This window comes from Suricata suricatta, chromosome 14, assembly GCF_006229205.1.
Source record: "Suricata suricatta isolate VVHF042 chromosome 14, meerkat_22Aug2017_6uvM2_HiC, whole genome shotgun sequence".
In the NCBI taxonomy this organism is placed as follows: domain Eukaryota; kingdom Metazoa; phylum Chordata; class Mammalia; order Carnivora; family Herpestidae; genus Suricata; species Suricata suricatta.
In genome coordinates this window covers 46,770,889-46,785,767 of record NC_043713.1, presented here as the reverse complement: position 1 = coordinate 46,785,767, position 14,879 = coordinate 46,770,889, and the positions used below count along the sequence as shown (strand labels likewise).

General features: G+C 42.9%; 1 protein-coding gene across 1 annotated transcript in view; it reads right to left on the bottom strand.

The window, feature by feature from the left end:
* TMEM241 (transmembrane protein 241) overlaps nt 1-14,879 on the bottom strand; it is a 116,291-nt gene that overhangs the window by 77,625 nt on the left and 23,787 nt on the right. The window contains exon 4 of the mRNA XM_029921958.1: nt 10,135-10,216. Coding sequence (XP_029777818.1) covers nt 10,135-10,216 — 82 coding nt within the window. The remainder of the gene's footprint in view (nt 1-10,134; nt 10,217-14,879) is intronic.

Sequence of the window (14,879 nt, the reverse complement as noted above, 5' to 3'; positions counted from 1 at the left end):
AAAAAAAAACAAACCTCTCTCCAACAACTCAATTAATGGGTGCTACTACCTTGATTTATAGACAAGGAAACTAATGCTTGAAAGATAAGGAAACTTGCTAAGAGCTCACAGCTAGTTCAGAGGCTGAGCCACGCCTCCAATCCAGCCTATCTCCAAAGCCCAAGTTCCTAACCTTGATCCTATAAAATCTAAACTACAGCAAGCCCCCAGAGTCACTTTCCTGGCTCTACAACTGTCCAAAGTCCAATAGGACTGGTGTGTTCCAAATACCACCAGTCTGCTTCCTCCAGTAAGAAAACTGGTAGGATCTAAAATACATGAATTCAGAGGTGCCTGGCTGGTTCAGTCAGAGGAGCATGCGACTCTTGGTGTTGGGGGTTGTGAGTTCTAACCCCATATTAGGTGTAGAGATTATATAAAAATAAAATCTTTGCAAAATAATAAAAGAAAAAATAAAATACATGAACTCAGAGTAAACTCTGTGACCTTTATAATTTTATTTTTTTAATATTTTTACTTATTGAAAGAGAAAGAGAGAGTGGTGGAAGGGCGGAGAGAGAGGAATCCCAAGCAGGCTTCATGATGTCATCACAGAGCCTGACTTGGGGCTCAATCCCATAAACTGTGAGACCATAACCTGAGCCACAACCAAGAGTCAGACACAGCCAATGGAGCCACCCAGGTGCCCCTCTGTGATCTTTTTTAAAGGACAGCTTTCATTGCTACTTATGATTTAAATCTCAATTTCTCAAGCCATTTTTCTACTGAGAAGCTAGCAGGCTTTAGAACCAATAATTGTGGGGTGTTTGGGTGGGTCAGTCGGTTGAGCATCTGACTCTTAGTTTCAGCTCAGGTCATGATCTCATAGTTTGTGAGTTTGAGCCCTGTGTCAGGCTCTGTGCTGATGGTGCAGAGCCTGCTTAGGATTCTCTATCTCCCACTCTCTCTCCCCTCCTGCACATACAATCTCCCTCTCTCTCTCAAAATAAATAAATGACTTAAAGAAAACCAAACCCCGCAATTGTACAATTGATGATCTCTGCCACTGTAGAGGTTTATGAAAATCAATTATTAACACAGTATATGACTTTAATCACTGGTTTTCTTTGGGCTCTAACTCTGTGTACAAGTCCCAGTCTGAACTATGCTGCCACTTTAGGAGAGCACCTAGTGACTGATTCTTTTGAAAACCTGCCCTTTATTAGCTCATGGAGTGAGGTTCAGCAGGACTTACTTTCTGTCAACTCAGACACACATTCTGAGAAATAATACTAGCAATAATAATAGCTAAGATATATTGAATCCTTATTATGTGCTAGCTGCTATTCTAATTGCTTTTGCATTTTAACTGTCATTATAACTCTTTGGTAGGCGCTATTAACATTCCCATCACACAGATAAGAAAATGGAGGAATATATTTCGGTTCTCTTTTTTAACCTGCCTCTTAATAATCTGAAAACCACTTTTAGGAAATCTGCATACTTGCTTGCTGCTAAAGAGAGCAGAGAAATAGGTAAGTTCTTTCACTTTGTCAGGGCTCTAGGAAGGTCCTCAACAACAAAAGGTCCTACCATCTTTCACTCAGGAAAAATGGACAAGATCAACTACCATAATGCCCAAATCATCAATTTTGACACAAAGTGTAATTAACCAAATTCAACTACACTGCAAGCCAATTTATTTAGTTATGTAGAGGCACAGTTTGCAACTAATTTATTCTTAGAGTTCATTAGATTACAATTCAACGTTTTATCCATGTGCCATGGGAAATTTTTCTCTGGCTGTGAAGAGAAGTTGGCATCTATTACTTAAAATTTTTCATTATTCCCGGGGCAGCTGGGTGGCCAAGTCCGTGAAGCATTCAACTTCGGCTCAGGTCATGATCTCATAGTTCAGAGGTTCAAGCCCCACATCAGGCTCTGTGCTGACAGCTCAGAGTCTGGAGCCGGCTTCCGATTCTGTGTCTCCTCTCTTTCTGCCCCTCCCCGCTGGGGCTCTGTCTGTCTGTCTCTTCTCTCAAAAATATATAAACATTAAAAAGCATTTAAAAAAGTTTTTTTTCCCTCATTATTCCCATGCTTTCCAGAGTGGAATTTTGAAGCCTTGATTGTTTATTTGTTCAGGTGTTGGGACTGAGAATAGTTTTCTACGGAGACTCTGGCCCCGCCCACAGGCACAGCCTTGGGTCACTCTAGACTGGATGACTCCCTTTTCAAGCAGGAGCCCTGAGTCAGTTTCTTAATTTCTGTAAAAGAATGTCAATCCCATTTTCTCTTCGGGTGATTTTTAAATATGTGGGTGTGGGTTTAATCTACAAGACAGAATAACTGCACTCCAGGCCTTTGCCAAAGAATGTAATTTTGAACTGTTGGCTACCCAATTTTTATCAAAATCATGCATGCCAGAAACAATGTGCCTGGATGGTTGCCTCAGGGCAATCTGCAAAGGAAGCCAGATAACCAGGGTAGCAGTGTTAGCCCCAGGGAACTGCTCCAACTGAGTTGTTCTTCTAGTTCATCTGGCATCCAAAATACTCTAAGAATCCTAGAAACTAGGTTACCATTGTGTTTATCGTAAGGATGTTATTGAAGACCCTGACTCATTAATGGCCCAGTCTGCCTTTTAGGAGGACACAAGACCTGAGAGAAAGGGAGCTTTGCCCTTCCTCACCAATGATCTCACTCTTGTTTCCTTTTAACTTTTTAAGTCTGAATATCATTGACACACAATGGCACAACAGTTTCGGGTATACAACATAATGATGCAACATTTCTACACATTATGCTATGCTTGCAACAGGTGTAGCAACGACCCCACTCTTATCCTATAGGCACGGTGGGTCTTGTAACTGTTTTATTTAACCACAGAATGCTGAAAACTGAATACAAGGCCCAACTGTATTTGTATTGTAGGATATTACAGTATAAATGTCTATGCACTAAGTCTCTCTGTGGCCTCATTTAGTTCTTCTATTATTCTCTGCCTAGATTTCTTTTAAGATTCTATCCATTAAAAAAGTCTATGTTATTTTAATTATTCTTTTAAGCCACCACACATCCTTTCTGGAAGACGGTGAGGTACTTAAATAAGCATATGTACACATAAATGAATACATTCATAACTGATTTGCACGGGTTATTATGATTTCCATTAATCTTATTATTGTCATTAGATGGCAAAGGCCCTAAGGGCAGAGGACCAGACTCCCCTTTTGCTAGTGTATCTCCAGTCCGAGCTTGGAGGCCATCTCTGTCCTTCCTTGGTGCATCATGTAAAGTAGCTGGCCCGTGTTTTAGGGGCCTTGTTGTATGAAAAATGGACATTTTAAAGCACCAGGGGTTTCACTCATTCATGGGGGCACAAATGCACAGGCCAGAACAGAGGGCAGACTGGCCTGCTTTCCTTGAATTGCTATTTTTCTTATACTTTTTACTGAAATGCAGAGACATGAATGAGTTAAACCAACTATGCGTGTCCTACAGCAGCCAAAGAAATTCTGCGTGAGTCACATCAGAACCCATTATCATCTCCTCTTATTATCCTCAGGAACACCTCTAACAGAGCCGAACGTTTTTTAAACATATTTTTTAAATCGAGGTAAAATTTACCATCATATTTACCATTTTAAACCATTTTTATTTATGTACGTATGTATTCTTTTTAATGTTTATTTATTTATTTCGAGAGTGTGTACGTTGTGCGCTCGGGTGCACATGCACACACATGCACATGAGCAGGGGAGGGACAGAGAGAGAGAGGGAGGGAGAGAATCCCAAGCAGGCTCCGTGCTGTCATCACAAAGCCCAAATCAGGGCTCAGTCTCACAAACAGATCATGACCTCAGCCAAAATCAAGAGTCAGACACTTAACCAGCTGAGCCACCTGTGTGCCCCTCAGTTTAGCCATTTTTAAGGGTGCCACAGTTCAGTGGCATTAAGTATATTTACGTTGTTATGCAACCATCACCACCATCCATCTCCAGAACTTTTTCATCCTGCAAAATTCCAACTTTGTACCCATGTATCCAACTCCTCACTCTCTCCTCCCCCTAGTCCCTTGACCACTCTAAGCACCTCACAGAAGTGGAATTACACAGTATTTGTCCTTTCTTGACTGACTTATTTCACTTAACATAACGTCCTTTGAGTTCATCCAACGTCCTCAGAGTTCATCCGAGCTGTTATATATGCCAGAATTTCCTTCTCTCCTAAGGCTAAATAGTATTCCATCGCATGCATAGTCCACATTTTGTTTATCCATTCACCCATCAATGGACATTTGGGTTGCTTCCAACTTTTGGCTATTATAAATAGTGCTGCTATGAGCATGGGTGTCCAAATATCTGTTCAACTTCTGCTTTCATTTTTTTTTTTTTTTTGGTGTAAACCCAGAAGTGAAATTGCTGGATCATAAGTAAGTCTATTTTTAATTTTTTGAGGAACCTCCATACTGTTTTCCACAGCAGCTGCACCAGCTCACATTCCCAACACCACACAAGAGCTCCAGTTTCTCCACATCCTCACTAACTCTTGTAATTTTCCGGCTTTTTGACGACAGCCATCCTCATGGGTGTCAAGAGGAATCTCGTTATGGTTCTGATTTGCATTTCCCTAATGATTAACAATGCTGAGCATCTTTCCAGGGGCCTATTAGCCATCTGTACATCTTCTTTACAGAAATATCCTTTCAAGTCCTTTGGCCATTTTTGATTTGGTCTGTTTGGTTTTTGCTGTTGAGTTGAGGACTTTTCTCTATATTCTAAATATTAATTCCTATTGAATGATAAAACTAAAACAATTTAGTAATGAGGTAGATGTCCTTTTTTTCCAGGGAAAACAATCCTTGGACTGGGGGAGTATGGTGCCTCAGAAACAGTGGAGCACTTTTCCCAAGTGCTTCTAGGGAACAATGAGTTTTATGAAGCATTAGAAGTGGCAACAGGGAGGGGCACCTGGGTGGCTCGGTTGGTTAAGCTTCTGACTTTGCCTCAGGTCATGATCTCAGGGCTTGTGAGTTCCAGCCCCTCCTAGGGCTCTGTGCTGACAGCTCAGAGCCTGGAGGCTGCTTTGGATTCTGTGTCCCCCTCTCTCTCTGCCCCTCCCTGGCTCCTGTTCTGTCTCTCTCTCTCAAAAATAAACAATAAAAAATTTTAAACAAAACAAGTGGCAATAGGGAATGTTGGGGCTGCAGATCTGACCTTATTTAGGAAGATCAAGGAACAAGGAAGTAAGTATAGAACCCAGAGTTGCTGTGCAGTTTGGGGGTTGGCTATAAGGTGTGGTTTGTAGCACCGCTGAAAGGAGGAGCTCCATCTTGGGCCTAGAAGTTTATTTCAACATCTCTTATCAGATAAATGATTTGCAAATATGTTCTCCCATTCAGTGGGTTGCCTTTTTATTCTGTTGATGGTGGCCTTTGATGTACCAAAGTTTTTCATTTTGATGAAGTCCAATTTGTCTCTTTTTTCCTTTGTTGCTTGTATTGTTGGTGTCATATCCAAGAAATCATTACCCAATCAGTGTCATAAACGTTTTCCCTTCAAGCACTCATTTTTTTGTTTTTATTTGTTTTTCTTTTTAAGTGGGCTCCATGTCCAACACAGGGTTTGAACTCACAACCCTGAGATCAAGACCAGAGCTGAGATCAAGAGTCAGACGCTTAACTAATTGAGCCATTCAGGGGCCCCTGGAGCCCAGTTTTAATAAAGCATGTATAAGGGTTATGGAGAACATCATCTTAAATGAAGCAAGAAGATAACTAAAATCCAGAGGAGGGGGTTACTATTTTGCTGTTGAGCCCATGCCTTAAAAAGTAATCTTTGCACATGGACTGTGATTGGCTCTGGTAAGAGAACAACATGAAAGAGGAGAGTGGCCTCAAATCCGCAGTAACAGGGAACATCAGGGGAGGAGTCTCCATTTTACATCAACATTTACATTCTTTTCCTTTGTGGACCCAAGTTCCTTTACATAATATAAGAGCCAAACAAATGGGGAGGGGACCCCTGGGCTCCAGTCTGCTTAACTGAGTAACTTGCTCCATCTGGGTCTAATTATCCATGTGTGTTTCCTCACCAACACCCCATCCAAGCTCCATCGCAACATGCAGAGTGAATGTTGTGCTTAGGGAAGACAAATCCAGACAAGCAGTTAGGGAAGGACCAAGATCAAAGAACTGGGTAAGAGACCAAGAGTAGTCCTGTCAAACCGCCTTAACTCAGATTTGCAGAATCCTTCAACTCCTGACCCTGGCTTCCCCTAAGCAAGAAAATGACATGGTTTGAGCGGCCAAATCACCAACACCAGGATGGCCTCTCACTGGCAAGCTCATGAATGCAGCACGTCCGTTCTAAACACTCACCAGCACAGGCTCTGAGGCAGCCCTGTCTAGCTGAAACGGTTTCGGCTGGGAAAATGCAATAAGAGTAATAACAACTGGTCACGGTTGTACTGACACTCCAAAGACCAACTCTCCTGCCGTCAGAACCATCATCACCATCATGACTGTGACCTTATTCAGTGTAGGATAGCTGGAGAAACTGACCCAAACTAGCCCAAGTAGAAGGGACAGAAACTACACAGTTCCTCTCCTCAGTCCTGATAGGTTGATCTCCCCTGGGTGATGTGATTTAGGGAAGAAAGAAAGGAAGCTTTGGAAATGAACTGTTGTGATTGGACACGCTTAGGTTTACACCCCCGCTTTAACATTTATGAGTTGTTGACCTTGGCCAAATAATTTGGATCTCAGTTTCCTCATCTGTAAGTGGGAATAATTAAGTCTGACCCCATATGTCATGAAGAGTGGCAATGGAAAGTGCCTGGCACACACTAACACCAAATATTCATGGCGTCTCTTCCCGTGGTGAGCTGTGTGTCTTTCCCACTCCCCTTGAAGTTTCTCAAGGTCAGGAACCATACCTTATTTGTCTTTAAGTGCCCAGCCCATAGTAGACCCCCCGGTGAATATTTGCTGAACAGATAAACCACAAGAATACCCCTTCCTTAACTCTGTGTATCATTTGGTTGTGAGGAGGAAAAACCAACACAGAATTTTCCCTGCTATGCTTTTACAGAGAGTTAAACCAGCCTCCTCTTCGGAGTTGCGCATCAGAAGAACGGAACTTCAAAATCTTGTCGGATAAGACAGAAGAACGGAACTTCAAAATCTTGTCGGATAAGACAGAAGAACGGAACTTCAAAATCTTGTCGGATAAGACAGGTCTTTATGGAGCAGAACTACCTGGAAAATGTTCTGCATAACAATATACCCACGGATTTTAACTGAGCACTTTCCCCCAATTCCTTGTAGATTCATTAAACTGACAGCTTGGCAACAGCATATTGATGCCTGTTTTCTATCTAACACAAGCTGTATGGTGTCTTGTGTTTAACTCGCTCTATAAATTTGTAAGCAGCTATGTAAAAACAAAAACCTCAGAGAACAAAGATGCTGGGTTGTTACTTCACTGAAAAACAATAACGAGTGTCTCTTTTCTGTACTTCTCCCACTCTAATTGGGTGTATTTGGGTTTGGGTTGTTTTCCTTTGCTCAAAGAGTTTGAATTGCAGCAGCTTCTTTTTTGTCTGTTAAAGAAGGCTGTGCTCTAGGCCAATGCCACTCACAGTGCAGTCACCCCAAAAATAAGCTCAGGCCAGAAGGTAAATCAATCAGTGCATTGCTTCCATTCTCAAAAAGCCTCACTATGAAAAAATATGTCAGCTCAACTGAAAAATGTGTTGAGTGCCAAAGTTAATGTACATTCTGGCACAATCTCCTAATGGACAGGTGACAAAGAGCTCAAAGACAGGCACCACCCATGGATCACACTTCAAGAAGCATTGTACTAGGTTAGAGAACACCCATTCTGCCTGAGAATGTACTGGACTGACCTTTACAATGGGCTTTTGAGAGATTTTAGGCCACTTCATAGCCTAATCCCTTCTTTTGGTAAAGCATCCCAATGTCAAGGATCTGCCACACCTTGTCTCAGTCCATGGGATCTAGGCCAGGATACTAGAAGACCAGGGCTGGCCAAACAGTGCTCTGAAGTCTCTCCAGGCACAGTGAATGGAGACAATGATTCAGGCCCAACCAATCAGCGTGATTCCATCCTCCTGGTTAGCTTTCAGACCTGGGAAGGGCAGTGGCCCTACTGATGTACTCAGAGTGCATCCTGGGACTCATGCAGGAACTACAAGGAAAAGTCTCTTTCCATTACACTTCAGGTTATAACGACGTGGGCCTGGAGTCAACAACACCCATGAGGGGAGAGCCTGGCTGTGAAATGGAGCAAAGACAGAGCAGAACCGAGAGACAGAAACTGTCATTGAAACCTCTGCATCAAGCCTTGCCTGATCTACAACTTTTCGATGAAATGAACCAGTAAATTTCCCTTTTGCTTAGAACAGTTTATGAGCTTTCTAATGCTTGCAATGAAGAGTCTAAAGCTAGCCCTGACGACCCTGGGCTATTCTAAAATCCATACACGTTGGCTCTAAAGAGACAAATCTGAAGAAGCAAAAGGTCTAGAGTTAGAGGAGCTGCCACTAGTTGGGACCAGAAGCAGGTTACCAAGACTTCCCACACCTGAGTTCCTTCCTCCCTCAGGTGGTTAACATCTGCCCCACCCACTACCTGTCAGGTGAATTTGAGAATCACATAAAGAGAGAGAGAAGATCACTCTAGAAACATATGAAAAGGCACTGCACAAGCAAAATAAAATAAACATGGTGGGGAATAAGGAGAGGCAAACCAAGAAACAGACTCTTAATTATGGAGAACACGCTGATGGTTATAGGAGGGGAGGTGGAGGGAAGGGGTTTAAGGAGAAGATGGGGTTAAGGAGGGCACTTGTGATGAGCACCGGGTGTTGTATGTAAGTGTTGAATGACTAAATTCTACACCTGTAACTAATATCACACTGTATGCTAACTAACTGAAATTCAAATAAAAACTTAAAAAAGAAAGAATACATTGTTTTCATCAATACCTATTTTCTGCTATAGGAGGAAGAGCGCCCTCTGTAGGCCAGAAGGTTTGTAAAGCAGGGCAGCCGATTCCCAAAAGCCTGCCCGAACTGAGAAGGGGCAACCAAGTCTCAGGTTCTGGGCTGAGCACCAATGTATGCTGTTGGTCATTTCTTGGGTCCACCCGGGACGTTTCTCCCCATTGAACACAGCATCCAAATGACTCAAGCTTATGCATCACGAAAGAAAAATGATGGTTTAACTTAGAAATTAACCGCTAGTAACTCTCAACCACTATTTTGCACCTTCAGGGCTATCCTAACAATAGTATTTTAGGATATTATGTTTGCAGGTAGGCAGATCTTGTGTCTGTTTAGTTGTTTTCCATCTGAGACCTAAGGGACCAACATAACAACAAACTGCATAAAAAGATAAAATTGTTCTGCAAATTTCACATTTTTTCCCAAAAGTCAGAATACAATCATTTCCTGATAGATAAAAACGGCATGAGCAGTCAGAGTACAAGACAGGAAGAGGCATTACTGATTTTTAAACCTTTTTCTGAGTCTCTGGTCAATGGCAGTATCAATGGTCTCTCTTTTGATGGAAAAAATAACATTTTTGTATTTTCAGATAATGTAGCTGGAAGACGTTTGTTCTTTACAGTTCCCTCATTTGAGAAGCTCAAATCTGGGAGGATGGGGTAGGAGACCAGGGGGACCTGTTTTACTAGTGTCCCCATGTACTGAGTGTCAACACTGTGCCAGGCACGTACGTCACTACTAAGCCCAGCACCGCCCAGACCACGTCACCAATGGGCAGGGTTACGGTTCCTCAGAAGTGAGGAGCTAGCCGAGCCCCCTCTCCCTGCTCCCGAGGATGGCCTGCATTCAGGCAGAGCAGGCTGGCCCTGTTTGTGTCAGGCTCCATGAACATCACAGCGTTCCCTTCCTCATCTCCATCGGTGCCTCTTCATTTTATAAAATGAGTTGGCCGTCCCCTATTATCTGGTTATCTATCCTCAGTTCAGGGAGAGGGGGTTTTTCAGTCTCTCTGCACCATCGTGAAAGCTGATGTCCTGTTCTCTACTGATCCAAGGCGCAATAAGTCAAAAAGCAAAGGGGCAGAGGAAAGAGGAACTGTCTCCCTAAAGTCTCTAACACTTACCAGTCTGGATAATGCTCTAGAACCAGCATAGATTATGCCCACAAACAGCACAGAAGCAGGAAGCCACGTTGAAACATCAGACCTGAAGAGAGGGAAACAAGCCAGAATATTTCTGTCACTTTCTGTCCAAAAGACGTAGCTGGAAGGTATGACCTTTAGGACACACAAAATACAGCAGTGGTTGCCTTAACATCTCTGAGCGACTCGTGAAGTGTGACGCGGTCTGTGTCCACTGAGAGCGAGGGAGGCTGACAAAGCCATCCAGCTATAGCCCATCGCTCCGCCACCTCCCTAGTGTTACTGATCCCACGACAGAACACAAACAAGCTGGAGATGGAAAAGGGCTTCCTGAAGTTTGGGAGAGAGAACAGATCTGACTTTTTTCAGTATTTCCTTAAACTTTATTTATTTATTTTGAAAGAGAGAGTATGTGAGCAGGAAAGAGAGTATCCTAAGCAGGCTCCGTGCTGGCAGCCCAAGGCTCGATCCCAGCAACCATGAGATCATGACCTGAGCTGAAACTAAGAGTCAGATGCTCAGCCGACTGAGCCACCCAGGTGCCCCTGATTTTTCTTTAAGGTTTTAAGATTTTTTTTTAAAGGGCAGTGAACATTATTTGGATTTTAAATAGCCAGAGGTTTTGAACCCATGCCAAATGATTAAAAAATTTTAAAGGCTGTTTTCCTAGGCGATGTATCAAATGGCCCCATGGAACCACAAAAGAAGGAAGCAAGTATGAAAGGACAGAATTTTAAAAAGAATGCCAGAACTTGAGCTGGGTGGCCATGTGCTGACCTCTTCCACCATTAACCTGGAATCTAAGGACTTCTGGAAGGCATGTTTCTTGATTCAACTGGGGCCACACCAAAAACTGCTTTTTTCATTTTAAGTTTATTTATTTTGAGAAAGAGAAAGAGAAAAAGTGGTAGAAGGGCAGAGAAAGAGGGAGAGAGAAAGAATCCCAAGCAGACTCTGCACTGTCAGCACAGAGCCCAATGCAGGGCTCGAACTCACCAACCATGAGATCATGATCTGAGCCAAAATTAACAGTCAGAGACTTAACTGACTGAGCCACATAGGCGCACCCAAAACTGCTTTGTTCAATGCAGTTTAGACTCTTGCTGTCTTCAAGAAAAAAAAAATCCTGGTTTTTACAAAGAGAACCCATCGCTGAGGTTCCCTCAGTCACAAATGCATGTGGTCCACTAATGCAAGTTATGAGTTATTCTCATAATAGATATAAATAAACGAGACCTTTCCAGCGAATTTAACATAATAATCCCAGCTCACTCAATGAACTGCACTCCTGGGATGGTACCTGCTCAAGAAATCTTTGGGAATCTTACTAGTATGGGCAGGCACTACATCTATGATCAGCCCTGCTTTTGTACCCTTCCCAGGGAACCTAGTCTCTAGTTAGGCCTCCAAACCCTACTTTCTAAATATATTCATTCAGCAAACACTTGTGTGAATTTGCAAAGTGCTGGCAGTGCCAGAATTATTATTAAGAGCAGTACCATAATTAACGTTTACTGAGCACTTGCTACAAATGAGGCAGTGTGCTAAATGTTTTCTATGCTGTGTCTCTAAAAATGTGTACAACCACCTCATGAAGAAAATGTCTTTATTATTATTATTATTACTATTCCCATTGTGCCCATGACAAAACTGAGGCATAAAGAGTTTAATTTGCCTGTGGTCAGAAGAGCTGGTTATGGCAAAATCAGGATTTGAATTCAGGTCATCTGACTCTAAAGCCCCAGTTTTAAGACACTCTTTCATGCTTTGCCCGCAAGGACCTCATAATCTAGTAGGAGACATTGACTTATATAAGCTGCAAAAACAGCATGATTTTGCTCTGGTAGCAGACCGAGCATCTAACAACCTGAGGAATATTCTTTGATCTTACCCATCTTGCTGCAATAATAGATGTCTGCACTTCCAACCAATAGGTGAACAGAGAAAGGAGGATGCCATTCTCCATTTTGATGGAGAATGACGTCATGCCTGACATCAAACCAACTGCTATGCCTCTAGGAAACAGCTTTCCCCTTAGACCTTAAGATCACAAAGGTCAGGAGAGATAGGATCCAGGCCCATGGCCTGCTGAGCACTCCAAGGAGGCCCAGAGCACACAGAGCAGGGAACACAGTGAAGAGGGGAGGAGTGCCCTGTGTGAAACAGCAGCATGCCCAGGCCAGGTGCTTTAGGACGTGGGCTCAGTAAGGCCCCAGGCGTTTGTGCTCTACTCCCTCTTAAATAAAGAAAACTCCTACCCAGTCATATGCTCCAACAGACATCAGGGCATCTCAGGGGTCATGGATGCGAAACAGAAAACATGGCTAGGGAAACACCTCGTATTTTAACCCCGTACCCTAACACAAAGAAATGACTTAAACTATGAAAAATAAACAGATCCAGTTGGACCAGAGACTTCTGGGAATGTTACGGAGCAGCTGTGTGAGCACTTGGATCCAACCATGGAACTATGATCCACAATTATCTCACTCAGGGCCCACCTTCTAGGTGGACAGCGCCAAAGCAACATGCATCAAAGGCGGAAATTTAGACACCTGCCAAAGCAGCTGGTGGCCTAACCCTGCCATGGCCCTCATGAGCTCTCATCAGAGACAGCTGCCTCCCTCCCGCCCCACATACCAACAAAAAATTATAGCTGCTATCGAGAAAGATAAATATGAATCACTGGGAAAAGTGCTGCCAAAACAGATATGGGCAAAACAAGTATGAAAGGATGTGGGGGGAGGGAAGAAAAATAATTAAAAATTGCAAAGAAGAAGAATTCTGCAGTCATGTCGTTTCAAAGTATCAAAGCTCTCATTCCACTGAAAATCATAGGGTGTGTTAAGTGCAGTTGATGCAAGAAAAGCCTAAGGGAATACCAAGAGACAATCCATACACAAAGAAAAAGTCTTGGGGCACTGGGTGCCTCGGTCAGTTATGCATGTGACTCTTGATTTTGGCTCAGGTCCTGATCTCACACTTAGTGAGCTCGAGCCCTGCGTTGGGCTCCGCGCCGACAGTCCAGACCCTGCTTGGGATTCTCTCTCCCTCCCCCCACCCACCCCCTCCTCTCTCTCTCAAGATAAAAAAATAAACTTCAAAAAATTAAACAAGAAAAAGTCTTACTGGCAAATTAATGCATATTTATACATCTTAAATCAAGATAGATTGTTTCATTAAAAAAATGGCTTCTTGGTTTATCTGACTTTCAATTAACCCATTAATTATCAGAGTCAGAGAAGGGAACTTCTGCATATATTATTAATGTGTCTCTCATCCCCCAAATAAACTGTAAGTTTCATAAAGGTGTTCATGTAAATCAATGTAAACTATCACATGCATGAATGTTATAAAGGAGACGAAAGAACTATGCCATACCATAAAGGCATCTGATCTACTCAGTGAGGACAGAGAAACCTGCCTCCAAGAAGTGATACTTGAGATAAAACTCAAAGTTAAAGTGGGCACAGGAGGCGAGGGGTCCCTGCACAGAAGTAGAATTGACACCCATTCCCCCCTTGGTCCATTACCCACAGCAATAGAAGTCTCTTAAGGTTCAGTAAGACTTTGTCACAAGTTTGTCCTTCACTGTTATTCCAAAATTCTTTTTTTTAATTGTTTTATGTTGATTTATTTTTGAAAGAGAAAGAAAGAGAGAGAGTGGGGGAGGGACAGAAAGAGACAGAGACAGAGACAGGATCTGAAGCAGATTCTGTGCTGACAACAGAGAGCCCGATGTGGGGCTCAAACCCACAAACTGTGAGATCATGACCTGAGCTGAAGTCAGAAACTTAACCGCTCCTATTATTCTCAAATTCCTGGCAACAGTGATCTCATTTAATTTATACACTAGCAGGGGGACCCAGGCGGCTCAGTCAGTTAAACGTTCGGCTCAGGTTGTGGTCTCACAACTCGTGAATTCAACCCCACATAGGGCTCTATGCTGACAGTGCGGAGCCTCTTGGGATTCTCTGTCTCCCCTCTCTCTGCCCCTCCCCCACTCGTGCTGTCTTCGTCTCTCTCAAAATAAATACACATTAAAACAAATGTACACACTAGTAGGAGAAATGGGCAAACAGACAATGGCAGTCACGTGAGCGCACACCCTCTGTCCCTCAGCGCGCGTGCCACGGGGAGCACAGTCCGCCGACAGATGCACTTACATACTTTGAAGAACTGTTCGTTCTTGCCGCTTTGGGAATCAGAACTGGGATCTCTGGCTCGACTGTTAGTTAATCTGCTACAGTAACATGGACACGTCACACCCTTCAACAGTTACCTGGGGCAAATAAATTGCCTAGCAACTGAGTTTTCCATACTTTTCCAGGTTATGTGGAGACAAGGTGAACTACAAAAGTGGTGGTTTTTTGGGCTTTTGCCATATCTTTTTTTAATATTTCTTCAGGACAAAAGGAAACTGTAATTTCAAAATCTTAATTAGCTCTGCTACAATGGAGGATTATTTTCCAGGGTGATACAGCAATGAGTGACGGAAATCACACCTGGTTCTGGGCACTGAAGAATATAATCTTGTAACATGCACATGGTTACCCAAATCTTTGGAAATTTTACTTAGCTCTCTTCACTCCCAAGGAATGTTCCAGCAGTTAGCTGACAAACTTTAGCCAATAGCTCCAAGGGATGGACAAAATTCACACACTTCTCTAGACTGTGTCCTTTCTTCTAGGTCAGGTCATCTAGAGCTGAGGGTGTCTAGGGGTCAG